This window comes from Cottoperca gobio, chromosome 3 (assembly GCF_900634415.1).
Source record: "Cottoperca gobio chromosome 3, fCotGob3.1, whole genome shotgun sequence".
In the NCBI taxonomy this organism is placed as follows: Eukaryota; Metazoa; Chordata; class Actinopteri; order Perciformes; family Bovichtidae; genus Cottoperca; species Cottoperca gobio.
Window position 1 is genome coordinate 12005081 of NC_041357.1, and position 14183 is coordinate 12019263.

The following is a 14183-nucleotide window of genomic DNA, read 5'->3' on the forward strand; positions in this document are numbered from 1 at the left end:
GCACGTCTCTTATTATGTTCTTAATATTACTCACCTGACCCCAGGACGAGGTGTACCAGTCGAGACATAGCTGAAGGTTACAGGTCATCTGGGTTTGTGGTCTGGAGGACATAGCCCGGCAGTGGAAAGGCCGTAGGGGCCTTTGATCCCGCAAGTCAAAACACTGGACCTCCCGTGATTTAACACCACCTTCACAATTCTTGGAGCACTGGGAGAAGACATGGTTGATGATTGTTATTTAAACTGCATGAACAGCTGGAGCTTGTAAGTATCTAGGGGTCGTGAGTCTAATGCAACTAATTTTAAAAGCTCCAGTGAACTCAGCTGAAGTGATGGATGTCTTCAAGTCTTACTACATAAGATAACTTCTGACCTGAATGACTATTATCTGTAAATATTTATCACTAGAAAATCCTTTCAGGACAACTTTGACACGAAAAGCTCTTCTCTTTGTATGAACATAATATATATATATATATATTACAACACACATATATATATATATATATTTATATATGTATATAATATTATGTATATATATAATATTATATATTATATAAATATACAGACATATATATACATTATACATACTATATATACTATACTACATATATATACATATACATATATAATATATATATACATATACATACATATACAATATACATCATTATTATATATATATATATATTATATATATATATATATATAATTTATATATATATATATACATACATATATATCATATATAATATATATCATACATATATATACATATATACATATATATATATATATATATATACATTAACACATATATATATATATATATATATATATTATATATATATATAACATATATATATATATATATATAGTAATATCACGATGCATGTGTGTGTATATATATATATATCACAAATATATATATATATATATATATATATACATATATATATATATATATATATATATATATACATATATATACACATGCCTGTGTGTGTATATATATATATGTGTATATATATATGTGTATATATATATATATATATATATATATATATATGTGTATATATATATATATGTGTATATATATATATATGTGTATATATATATATATATATATATATATATATATATATATATATATATATACACACATATATATATATATACATATATACACATATATATATATATATACACACATATATATATATATATATATATACACACATATATATATATATATATATATATATATATATATAACACACACATATATATACTATAATAGAGATAATGTGTGTCTATATATGAAGGGTGTATAATCTTATATATATATATATATTATTAATATATATAATATAGACACACACTTAGATATAATAACACACACACAGATAAGAGATTAGAGAGATATACACATATATATACATGTACATATATATATATATATATATATATATATATATATATATATATATATATATATATATATATATATATATATATACATATATATACATATACATGTATATATATATATATATATATATATATATATATATATATATATATATATATATACACTACTATATAATACTACAGCCATGTTAGCGCCTCTGTGAGGCTGTACATATGCCGAGTGGTACTGGACAAAATCCAAAATATGTACAAACCTCCAGTAAAACAATATAACAGTAATGTAATATAACAAGTAGTCTCACCTCACTCCATTCCTCAACTTTCCATGTGGAGCAGGGGCGCAGGTAACATCGCTGGGCTGGGGCTGGCCTCTTGGCCGGATCGCAGTCAGAGTCAGTACTGCAAGCCAAAGTCCTCCAGATGGCACCCAGACCACAGCTGGTGGAGCACTGCCCACAGATGTAGTAACACATGACAACACTACTTACATGTTGTAATTTCAGGGTTGGATGCACACAAAGGTCTCCAGCATGCACCAAAAACCTCACTGATAATAATGCAAATCATGTAAAACTTTGAAATGATTCAGGCCGTACGCACTGAATGAATATGAAAATAAAAGGACTTTCTTAAAATGTTACGTAGAGCACAGAAGGGTTCAAAGCAGAAGAAGCGGTTTATCAAAAGTGCCATTAAAATTAATTATGTAAATTGACATCAGCTGCATTAGCTTTAGGTCAAATGGGGTCTCCAAAGAATTTGAATATGTGCAGGGACCAACCAGAAGCTGTGTCTGCCTGATAAAAGTACACAGAGACAAAAATAATGAGACACAGCTGTGCTTCGTCCCACAGTTTAAGTACAACACCAGAATATGTTAGTTCAGACTCACAGCGCTCCAGTTGCCGGTGACCCAGTAGGCAGAGGTAGTCACTTGTGTGGAGGCTGAAGTTGGGGCAGATGTTGGCAATGGAAGGGGCCACAGAATAGGTGGAGGGGTTGGCAAAATGGGCACAGCAGGTGTTGGTGATTCCATGTCCTGTCCTGGTGCTGTGCTATGTTGAGGAGTGGTTGCTATGTTTGTTGGAAGCTGGTATGAAGGGCTGGGAGCAGTATTACTGCTGCTCCTCACCATTGGGGGGACCATTATTTCATTGTAGTCGAAATCAGCTGAATGAAACGGTGGAGCTCGGGATGTGGAATCTGTTCCAGCTTTCTCGGTGAAGGCGGGTTTTGTCGGTATTTCTTTCACTGTTGCTGGCAGGAAATCAGCTGGAGAAGGCGGAGTGGCTCCCTCCAGGTTTGTAGGAGGTACAGTTTCTGTTCCAGTTAATGACGTGGAGTCATCAGAGGCCTCTTGGTTACCTGAGATTAGCAGAAAGGGAATGGGGAGAGAAGTGGATGTCTCAGAGGCAGGAAGGGAGGTTGTACTGAGGTCAAGGTGCGTATCCCATAAGTTAACCTTGCTAGTGACATATACTGTATTAAAATTAGTCTGATCCAAGTCCAAATCCTCCAATGTAAAGGCAGTTGGAGATATTGTTGATTGACTGGTTGTTTGAGGTATTTCTAATGCACTTTCGTCCAATTGCACTCCAGTCTTAACCTGGAGTATAGTTTCTGGCGTGGGAGAGCCTAAAGGCTCTGGACTGTCGACCTCTCCCTGGCCTGCAGAGACATCTGGACCTAGCGTACCCTTTTCATCGTAGCTGTCATCATAATCCTCATGTTCTTCCGTCCCCTGATTCTCCCCTGTTCTCGCAACGGTTTTGACAGTGGTTTGAAGTCCGAGAATAGGGGCAGCATATTTTTCAGTCACAGTGACATTCTCAGTATAATTTTCTTTCTCTGGGAAAATGTCATAGTTTTTTTCCACCTCCTCCACATATTGCTCCCACTTCACTTCCTGTGTAGGCTCCTCTGTAGTGAAAACCAGACTTGGCATCGTGCTAATGTTTTCCATCCAACTCACATCCTCATCATCCTCTCTAGGTGTTTGTAAATGCTGAGTTGTAGACAATAGCGGTAAGCGAGTGGTGGACACAGGCAGAAGATAATCCTCAGAAAGGAAGTCGTCCACATTTTCAAAGTTTGTTTGCACGGACTCCTTTGTTGCTATATTTCCGTTGTCCTTTGTTTCGTCCTGATTTATGTTCTGTGGCTCTTCAGTTTTCAAAATGTAGGCAGTGGCCTTTGAAATTGTAGAAATGGCTGAAGGAGCTCTTGTGGTTTCTATGTACGTGTTTTCTTTTATAGTGCCGGTTGGCTTGGCCCCCTGTGGAGCACTGTCACCGGAATCTTTTCCATCACTCTCAGAGTCATCCGACAAGTCTTCATGGAAATTAATAAAATTATAGTCATAGTAAAAATCATCCACTTGAACACCGTTTTCTGTATTTTCAATATTATTGTGGTAGTTAAAGTCTCCCTCAACAATGTTGTTAGGGTTATTATTATTATTACTTCTTGGCTGGGCTCTGGTGGTGCTGTATTTGGGAGGAGGTTTGACCTCAGGTATGGAGTTAATTTCATTGAGCACTTCTTTGCTCGACCAGCCACTTCCGGACCACTCGATACCTCCGAAATTATCCACCACTTGTGCACAGTCTTGGATGTAGCAGGTGCTGACAGCAAGGGGCTTCTTCTGAGGGTCACAGTCAAGGCCTGTGTTTCTCGAGCAGGTTACATCACGGCGACGTACTCCACTTCCACAGGTCAGTGAACACTGCACGGAAGAAAAGACACATCAGATGATGATTAGGCTAACCTTAAAATCTTCTTTAAAATTGAGGATAAGTATATTATAAAGTACATCTAGTAGATGCAAGAACAATTTGCTCAATGTAATTATTGTAGCTTCAGCTCCTTGTGCATGTCAATCTAAATCCTAACAGTTGTAAAGAAAAAGGCCTGATCATCTTTAGTTAGCCTGGACAGTGGGTCTCCTCAGGGTCACAACCGTCATATAACCAGGACTGAAACAAGACTTAAAAAAGGTCCAGTGTGTAGGATTGCAGATTGCTCCCACTTCCCTCACCCCTCCCTTTCCAAGCTATAGGAGAATCAATGTAGCCTTTAGGAAACATAAATATTTACTACTGTGTAAAAATGGTACAGTAAAAACTTGGTGGTGGAACATTGCAGACTCTGTGAAAAGGACCCGCTGTGTAGAAGAGACGAAGAGCTCAATCTGAGCTAACGAAAACACAACAATTCTTAGGTTCTGGTGATTATACACTAATGAAAACGTAGTTATGAATATTATATTCAAATAGATCACCCTAAATACTACACACTGGCCCTTTAAGAAACTAAACTAATACTAGCACTAGCAGCATGCTGACGTTAAGCAGGTATAATGTTGACCAAGTTCAACATCTTAGCTTGTCATGTCCACATTTGCTTACTAACACCAAACACAAAATGCAAATCACGCTTCAGTTTGAGGAAAAACCTTAAAGAAATCTTGAATCTTAAAACATTTCTAAATGTTGTGTCTATGTGTGAAAGAAAGATGACAAAATATACGAGGGACGTGACCTCTGTGTAAAGATTTAAAGATCTGAAGCAATAAGCTGGCAGGAATAAGCAATCAGCAAAATCTATGTATGCCAGTCAAATCTTAGCTTTTTTTTTTAATAAAAGCTTGAGGTGCGAAAATGTCTTTTGATACACGCTGCCAAAATGAAGAAATGCATTACACAAAAACTAGAAGATAAGAGCATGAATGACTTTCTCCATGACAACTACATAATATAACATCATCTTTCACAAAATGTGAAAGTAGATATAAGAACTTCTGGCGACATTTTAATTTCCCTTTCAAACAGCACAGTTGCCGACAAACCAGAACTTCATATTCCAACCCAGGCTCACCTTCAACCAGCTGCCGGTGACCCAGTCTGCTGGACAGGGGATGTGAGTGTTGCAGGAGGATCGTGACTCAGGTTTGGGCATGTGTTTACATGCACTCGGCTGCAGCGCTTTCTGCTCCTCAGCACTTACTGCCTGGATGCAGAACACTGTCCTTTTAGTCAGGCCAGAGCTTCCGCAGCTCGTCGAGCATTTCTTCCACTCCCCGACCCACCATCTACACACAGAGACACACAAGATGCAAGTATTTCCAATGTAAGGGTACACTTGTGAAAGAAAGTTACAATATTTCACAGCTGTGCAAATGTTGATGACTCACAGATTCAGATGGTGGCGTTATAAAGTCAGTGAGTTCAATTGTATCGACCCCAAGAAGACAATGCTGATGAGATGCTGGTCAATAGCAATGTCTCAAGTTTTGCTTAAATTTAGTGGACAGATTTCTGCCTGTCAAAACCTTCAGTCCCCGACTACTATTTTCAGCTACTAAAACCCAACATTTCTTACTATGCCTGCTTTGTAAGAGGGTAATGGACACAGAAAAAAGATTTAAACCTTTTGCTAAATGTTTGCTCATCCATGGAGGTTGTGTGTGTTGTTGTTTTTTAAAGCTCCGCAACACTGCACATTTTTAATGTCATTATTATTTTTAAAGGAAAACACTGCTGGCTGGTTTGAAAGTGTAGTTGAAGCGATGAGCTAATGCAGCCGTAGAGTTCTTGGTCAAATGCAAAAATAAACTGACTACTCATTAGCCACTACATAGAAAGTTAGGCAAACACAAACAATTACACATAAATTATTACCTGTAAAATGACTGATTTCTAAGAGCAGGAATATATCTGAACTGTAATGTAATGTAATCTGATCTCTTTCCTGAGAGTTCCTGAGGCATACTTGAATTTATCGTGGTAATGGCAGATCATTACTGCCAATCAAAATCCAAATTATCAATATATCTCAGATAGCTATTGCTAAAAAAATAAGTGTTAATGTCACAGAAAAACAGCACTTCATTTAGAAGCTGGGACATAAAGATCGTTATTTTTTTGTCACTGATTAATAATGTTGATGCCCTGCATTGTACTAAGAACTTTTAACAACACAAATGTTCATTATAATATCCAGCTCTGTGGATTTTGTGGAACTGGGTGCTGATCCATTTGAACAAAAGTCCTGTTCTGAGAGGAAATCGAGCTGTTTCACTGCTGATTCTACTTTTAGGTCAAATAAAATGTGAGTGCTTATTCTCAATGAAGCTGTCAGCCTGCCAGCTATTTCACCTCTCATCTCATCACTCACATAGTTTCTTAATAACCATCATTTGTCTTCAATTTTGGGAGACTTTGAAGACTTTGGTGGGGATAGGGGGAGAAAAAGTGTTATACAGTCCCCCTTGTCCTCAAGAGCTCCTCTTTGAAGTTCCATACAAAATGCTCTGAGTAGCAGGTACAAATGGAAACACTTGAAGACTTGACACAAGAAGTACTAATTAATAGGAAACACAACAACATATGCAACATATGTTTTCTCAGCAATGTGCACTTAAATATTATTATTATTATTATTATTATTATTATTATTATTATTATTATTATTATTATTATTATATACTTCAAATATTATTATCTAATTACTAACGTATTTGCATTTTACTCACTGTGAAAATCTCACTACAACAAAATGATCTAATACACATCGTCATTAACCGTTTAATATTGTTGCCATCTCCAGACAGAGGTTGATTAACATAATCAATTACTGCAGCTGTAAGATTTCTATTATTTTCTACGATCTGCAATAGCAAACAACTTTTAAAGATTCAACTTTTACATTTTGATAGCTGTAGGATGTGTTAAGATCGGATTAAATCAGAATCAGAATCAGAATTTGGTTTATTGCCAAGCAGGTTTTCACGTACAAGGAATTTGTAAAGTAACAGAATGGCACCTGGCCATGCATGTTTCTGACATTTGGAGCAATCAAGGTGTTGCCATTTGCATGTGCTGGTGTAAAATTGAAAGAAACAGAAAAATATAAAATCTTTCTCATTAAAACTGCTCTATCATGGATTCTTTTCAAAAAACATTTTTTAAATCAAGGCAACTATTATTGGAGGTACCGCTTCTATTTACATTATTCTGTTACAATTATTCAATCATAATTAATAATGTTTTCCGTTGTCCAAAATACTAAACCAGTGATTATTTGCTACCATGAACTCTACAAAGGCAAGGGTTGAGGGTGTGTCTGTAAATACTGCTCGAGTAATTGTTTAAGTGTTGTCTGGAGGGTAAACTCACATGGCTGGACATGGATCCTTGTAACAGCTGGTTCGGTTATCGTCGGGCCGGGTTAAAGGGTCACAGAAGCGCTGTTCCACTATCCCAATTGTCTTTTCCACACAGTGAACAATCTGCCTCTGAACACCTGGAACACCGGTGAGAGGCGAGAGCGTTTGTGACTAAGTACACACGCAAACACATATAAGGCTCCCAGCTTCATCTTAGTGAGAATAATAATAGCCTTGTGCCTAACCTGGTAGGCCACCAGTAGGTGATTAAGAGGCTACATGGGACAAACTTTCAAATCCTTTATATTTGTCACACACACACACACACTGTAATGTCTCTAATTGATCTTTAAGGTCCATCCATTAACCAGTTCTTCTGGTAGATCAGAGAAACCAAAACACTAAACTTAATTAATGATTCCTGAAGGAGCAAATTCTGGACTTATAAAGCTGTTCACAAAAAAAAGGTCCAGGGTCAGCTGCATTAAATGATTTCTCTCTGTAACCTCTTCAAGATAACCTAATGGCAAACTTATTTAAATAGATTTATGTCAATCATTATCCGACTGACTTGGCAGGTCAAACCCTTGACCTTTTAAACTGTAGGTTAGAGAATGTATAATAGAATCATTAAGCATAATTAACACATTTAAGCTGCGCTTCCTGACATTCAATAGTAGGAGCAATTCAAGGTATTCACAGACAATTCATACACTCACAAAGAAATGAATATGTGATAAATATTTTAGAAAGAAATTATATATCACACTTAGCGTTTGTATTTCAGCTACCATAGAAAAGGCTCCCATGTGTCTAGGTAAAGTTGAGCATTATAAGTATAAACTAAAGACACACATGCTGTCTGTACTTAAAGTCTGTTTCTAAAGACTCAGGGACATACATTCAAAACTAAGAGCTAAAGATTTACCAGCCTGGCAGGCATCTCTCTCTCTCCTACCTACCAACCTATCGATGGCAAAACCTTAAGTTGTTTCTTTTACCTGTTCCACAGGTGACACTGCATTCAGTCCATGAACCATATTTCCAGAAGAAAACTGACGCAGGGATGTCGTTGTCCTCCGAGACATTGCGACTGATTGTGTACTCGTACCTCACTCCTGGGTTTGTCTCCTGAAAGAGAAGCTGTAACACACAAAACAATATCAAATAAATAAAAGTACCAAAATGTAATTCTGGACCACACACAGAAAAGACTACCAGCCCTTGACAAAACATTCCTAGGAACTAAGAATCCCTTTTGCACATTTACTGTTTGTGTTTCCACCACATCTGAAGAACCATGAAGAAAGGATTAAAAAAGGGACAGCTTCATTTGAGACAGTCTTTTGACATGCAGATGTTAAAAGGTCTCCTGTAGCCTTTCAGTAGCCCCTTAGATTATTTGTCTCATTTTAAACTAAGCAGTAAGTCTTCAGTAGATAATAAAGATGACTAAAGTACGTCAATAATAGTAACTACTTCCCATGCTTGCTTACAGTCAGAATGAATACAGTCGTGAGGCTTATGTTTGACAAGTAAGCCATGTTCAGCACTGCAAACCCCCCCCCGAGAGCTTACTACCTGGAGAGGAGCCTTGTAAGGGGGGAAGAAACCACCGTGCTTGTTTTGTTGTTTTTCAGTCATTTCAATTTCATGTGAATAAATACATTTTGTCTAACAATATATCAGCTTGAGTTACTTTTGATGTTAATTTATTTTACTATAATAGTTCTTAATCAAATCAAATCAAATTTATTTGTATAGCCCAATATCATAAATTATACATTTGTGTCAGTGTGCTTTACAGACTGTACAGGTTACGACACCCTCTGTCCTTAGACCCTCGCATCGCACAAGAAAAAACTTCCTAAAAGAAACCCCATAATTAAAGGGGGAAAAATGGAAGAAACCTCAGGGAGAGACTGAGGAGGGATCCCTCTCCCAGGACGGACAGACTGTAATAGATGTCGTGTGTACAGGATAAACAACATAGTACAAATACAACATTTGACAGAGAATGATGAGTGTTGAAAAAGAGAAAGTTTGGATGAATCCAGGAAAATGTCAAAAAGGCTTCCCGGTGTCCAGCAGGACCAGGGCAGCAGGCGCTTAATACTTCTGGTATTGTCACCATATGTGTTTTCATATTGCTGTGCTGTCAGAATTCCCCTTGATTTCTTTCTACAGACAGTATTTCAGTTTCAGTATTTATTTTATTAAGAGATGCACTGAAAACATTAGGTTAAGCTGTTGATCCGACCTGAATCCACAGAGGTTCCATGGTGGGCCCAGGAGACGTCAGGTTCTCCAGGTGTCCCGTCCTCTCGTAGGTGAATATTGTCCCGGCTGCCTTGTACTCTCCATTCCACTGGATCGTCCAGCCGCCATTCAGAAAATACTTGTTGGGGTTGTCACTTCGTAACGCCAAGAAGTTCCCAGCTTCAGCTACTTCCTCAATGCGGATGTCCCAAGCTCTCTCTGGGATCAGTCCAATGTCTACATAGCCTAAAAGACATTACATTTTCCAGTAAGTGAAATTGAAACACAAGGTATCCTGATACACATTTCTCACAGAAGACGGAGGAGACAAATGGCACCTTGGAAAAGCTTTAGGCTTTTTGCAAAAAGGAAAAGGGAGTGAGTTTTGTTTTGAATTGTCATCCATGTCAAAATATCTTCCACAAATAGGTCTATTGCTAAACCCTAATTATGTAGAAACATACCGAGTCCTTCAGTCTCCTCAAATGTTCTCCTCACAGTTGTACAGGTGGAGCCGTTACCATGACACACCCCACAGCGATCCTCCACGGCACTGGAGTCAATCACATAGTCACAGCCTAAATTCTGCAACACACATGCAACAAAATAAACTTCACAATTCTTATCTAGAATAAACTTCACTGTGATAACACAACAAAGGCAAAGATAGAGAACACACATTATGCTGCAATTTGGGGGCTAAAAATGTCTTTTGATCAAAGCCATCCATATAAAAACTTGATAAGATCTGTTCATGCACTTTTTAAAAGCCTTAAGAAAAGCACAGAACACAACCCTGCCTCACCTTACCTCATGCGCCCTTGACTTGTTTAGATAAGGTAGGTGATGCAAGTGAAAATCCCAGTAATCCTTAATATTGTTCTGTGCTGCTTTATTATTAATGTTATAGCCCTGCTGTTACAGCCCTGCTGTTGCTGCTGCTCCCCCTGGCGCAGTTAAATGCACAATATGTAATCTAAATAAACGAAAGGTTAGTCCCAGAAGACCATCATAAAAAATATAGCATGGAAACAGGCTAAACTCTCAAAATGAGGAACAGGATTAAGACATAAGTCTTTATGAATGATTTTTTTAAGAATGATCTATTGAGAAAAACTGCTTCTGTCTTTATTGTTACAGCTACCCTTTAAAACACAACATAGTTTCCAGGTAAGGCGGAAAACAAAAATGCTTCCTGACAAAAATGTCACAAAATGTCATGAAATCAGAGCCACAAAGTCTGTGATTGCTGTCCACTCAGTATCCAAACAATGTCTGTATCAGTGACTGGCATTTTGGCCCAGGCCGACAGGCAAGAGCAGAGAGATAGCAGCCACGATATATTTCTATCAACAAGCTCATTTTCATGCAGAATGTCAAATATACAACACTCGCCTGCAGAGAAAACAAAGTGAGAATCAACTTAATATACTGTATGACTAACAAAGCAGCAACGCATGGAAATAACAACAAGAATGGAATAATCAATGAATGTTGTTTTGAAATCGAGAAAGGAAACAGATCGAACGCCGAAGCGGAGACAACAAAACATACAGTAATTGTCAGATAATATAAGTCGAATAGAGCGTTTATACCTTACAGATGCCATTGACGCACATATCTCTGCTTGTGTTGCCTTTGTAGCACGGTGTCCCATCAGTGACAGTGTCCTGCATCTTATCAGAAAAATGTTCATTCAGAGGACGGCAGTGGAGTTCACAAGGGCTTCACTGAAAGAGTCAAGGAGAGACAAAGTTGTGACGAACGCTGTACAACCACAACCAAAGGTCTAAATACCGTCACAGCCTAGATAAAGTTTATTCTGCCCACCTTTGTTGATGACTGCTTCCCACTTGTAGAACTTGCCCTTGTACGGCAATGTGTTGAAGTGACTACACTGGATGTCTCTGAAGGTGGGCAGGTCATGCGGACACGGTGTGGTGTTGCAGATCTTGTACCTCCGTCTCTCTCCCAAACAATAGTTCCCTCTGTACTTGGGACTGTTGGATAGTCAAAGATGTTTTTACATTGCTGCTCATTGATTTCATGTTCAAAACTTTGTGATATGGTGGAAAATGGTGTAGTATAGAGATATGCTTTTTAATAAAAACCTTAAATTTATGTCAACTATACAAATAGATCCAATCCAGACGTATTAGTTTTTGCAAACACATAGCTGTACACTGACTCTCTTACGTCTATCTGTGATTTGTTTGCTTATAACAACATCATATTGTTTGGGCTCTAGTCTATAGATTACATCATAGCTTCTACTGTCTCTAACTGGCAATCTAGAGATGAAATGTGTGAGTTAAGTTACTTCCCAATACTCCTTTTATTATCCAAATGTCAATCATTATCTGTCCATGTATTTCCCAAAATAGTTTCATCTCTCTATGTTCATACAAAGACTACATTACACATTGCAAACTGTAAATGTATCTTCTAAGTACAGTTAAACAGCCTTTTCCCCATGGCTCTACAACTGGGGTCATGTTATGTTTAAAAGACATTAAAGGATTTTAATAGGATTAATTTAATTGTAAAACTAAAATGACCTCCTCGCAGTTGTATACCTGCACCAACCAGTCAAGTTGCAGTTTACATCCATGTCTGTCCAAAATGTTATCACTTTATTATTTTATCCTATTAGACATTTGTGTGGAATTTTATAATTAGCATATGAACTATTGAGTTCTGGCCAAAAAATGCGTATTTTGAGATCACAGTGACCTTAACCTTTGACCACCAAATAAAACAAATCAGTTCATCCTTAATTGCAAGTAGATGTTTGTGCCAAATTTGAAAAAAACAAAAAAAACAACCTCCAGGCTATATAGATATTGCGTTGACAAGAATGGGACAGACAACCTGAAAACATTACGCTGGCACAGAGGCATAACAATAGTTCAAAACAAGAACACATTTATAGGTTTTTTTTTACTGAAAAGTAACACTTACACTGGGTTATCACAGTCTCTCTGGGCGCTGCGGACTCCAGCCCCACACGTCCTCGAACAGGCCGACCACTCGCTCCACGATGCCCAGCCACCATTTACACTCTCTGGCTGATATCCAACTGCCACACACTGTCCACTGAAACACCACTAGAAAAAAAACAGCAAAGTTTACGTCAGTAAATAAATGAACACACGCAGTAAATCTTATGTTCTTACTTGACAGGAAATTAATAATGTTGTCTTCTATAGTTGAGACCTATCCACTTTAAGGTTTGCGTGTACTCTATTAAAAACTAATCTATTTAAACTAAAGTTTAAACTACATTGTTGGTTCTCAATCCTGTTAGTAATATGCAACATGCAAAAATAAATACTGCAAATAGAAGTCATCACACTCCCCATGTCTTATTCCTTTCATGCGCATGAAATGAAAGACTCACCTTGTCCTCCCCACAACTAGTCCCATCCACAGCCCCATCCAGCTTCGAGTGGCAGGTCGTTCCCACAGTGCACCACAGCGTGCTGCACACATTCTAGGAAAGCAGAGAAAGATTATCGTCTTACTGTTTGCACTTTAAACATTCTGTTGTTTGTTATTCATTTATGTTATTACGTAAGCAGAGATTCTGTATGAAAGCGATCAATACCCTTTTAACACTCACATATACAGTAAGTACGTACGGCATCTGACCTTTAATTAAATGAAAACAGTCATAATGAGTATCCTTGTAAAAACTGTTAAGTGCCCTCCAATTGGTGATTGTAGCTGCTGGCGTTTTACGTCAATGTTCTTTATGGATCTGTACCGTACAAGTTGTACAGACTCTCCCTCAGGTTTACTTGTATTTGTCGAGCTAATGTGGTTTGATATGTCAATAATATTGGTGGATGAAGCAAACCCTCACTTGCAAAGCCTACTGTTTGTTGTTGCTCTGTGTGATGAGACAAATGTCATCTCTTCACACACAGCAGATCAGATACAGATTACAGGCCGGAGCTTTGAAGAATTGTTGACTTCCCCTTGTTCCCCAAAAACCCATCGCTGTATGATGTTCTATGTGAAATGATAATACTGAAAGTACTTATCATGATCATCCCATCTAGTAGCTATCCTTTTTGTGGATCAAGTTCTACAGCACAACAGTGATGATTTTCCAATACTTTTCTGTGTGTAAAATGTGCACGTGGGGATGTTTTTCTTAAATGTGCACGTGTTTTCTTTAGTTGCAGTGCATCGATCTCTCAGTGCCACCGTGAAAAGCAACATAAAAAAAAAACTTTTACAGACAACAGTCTGCTTGCTTCTGAATGATACTCATTCAAGTCAATATTCAATATATTCAATGTATTAAATAATCAAAAGACCA

General features: G+C 37.5%; 1 protein-coding gene across 1 annotated transcript in view; it reads right to left on the reverse strand.

Annotated features, from left to right (window-relative positions):
* adamts7 (a disintegrin-like and metallopeptidase (reprolysin type) with thrombospondin type 1 motif, 7) overlaps window positions 1-14183 on the reverse strand; it is a 62886-nt gene that overhangs the window by 15277 nt on the left and 33426 nt on the right. Inside the window, exons 10-21 of the mRNA XM_029428570.1 lie at window positions 13257-13349; window positions 12818-12963; window positions 11683-11856; window positions 11452-11581; window positions 10321-10441; window positions 9858-10102; window positions 8599-8740; window positions 7608-7734; window positions 5308-5521; window positions 2324-4156; window positions 1734-1880; window positions 35-208 (exon numbers count right to left, since the gene is read on the reverse strand). Coding sequence (XP_029284430.1) covers window positions 35-208; window positions 1734-1880; window positions 2324-4156; window positions 5308-5521; window positions 7608-7734; window positions 8599-8740; window positions 9858-10102; window positions 10321-10441; window positions 11452-11581; window positions 11683-11856; window positions 12818-12963; window positions 13257-13349 — 3546 coding nt within the window. The remainder of the gene's footprint in view (window positions 1-34; window positions 209-1733; window positions 1881-2323; window positions 4157-5307; window positions 5522-7607; window positions 7735-8598; window positions 8741-9857; window positions 10103-10320; window positions 10442-11451; window positions 11582-11682; window positions 11857-12817; window positions 12964-13256; window positions 13350-14183) is intronic.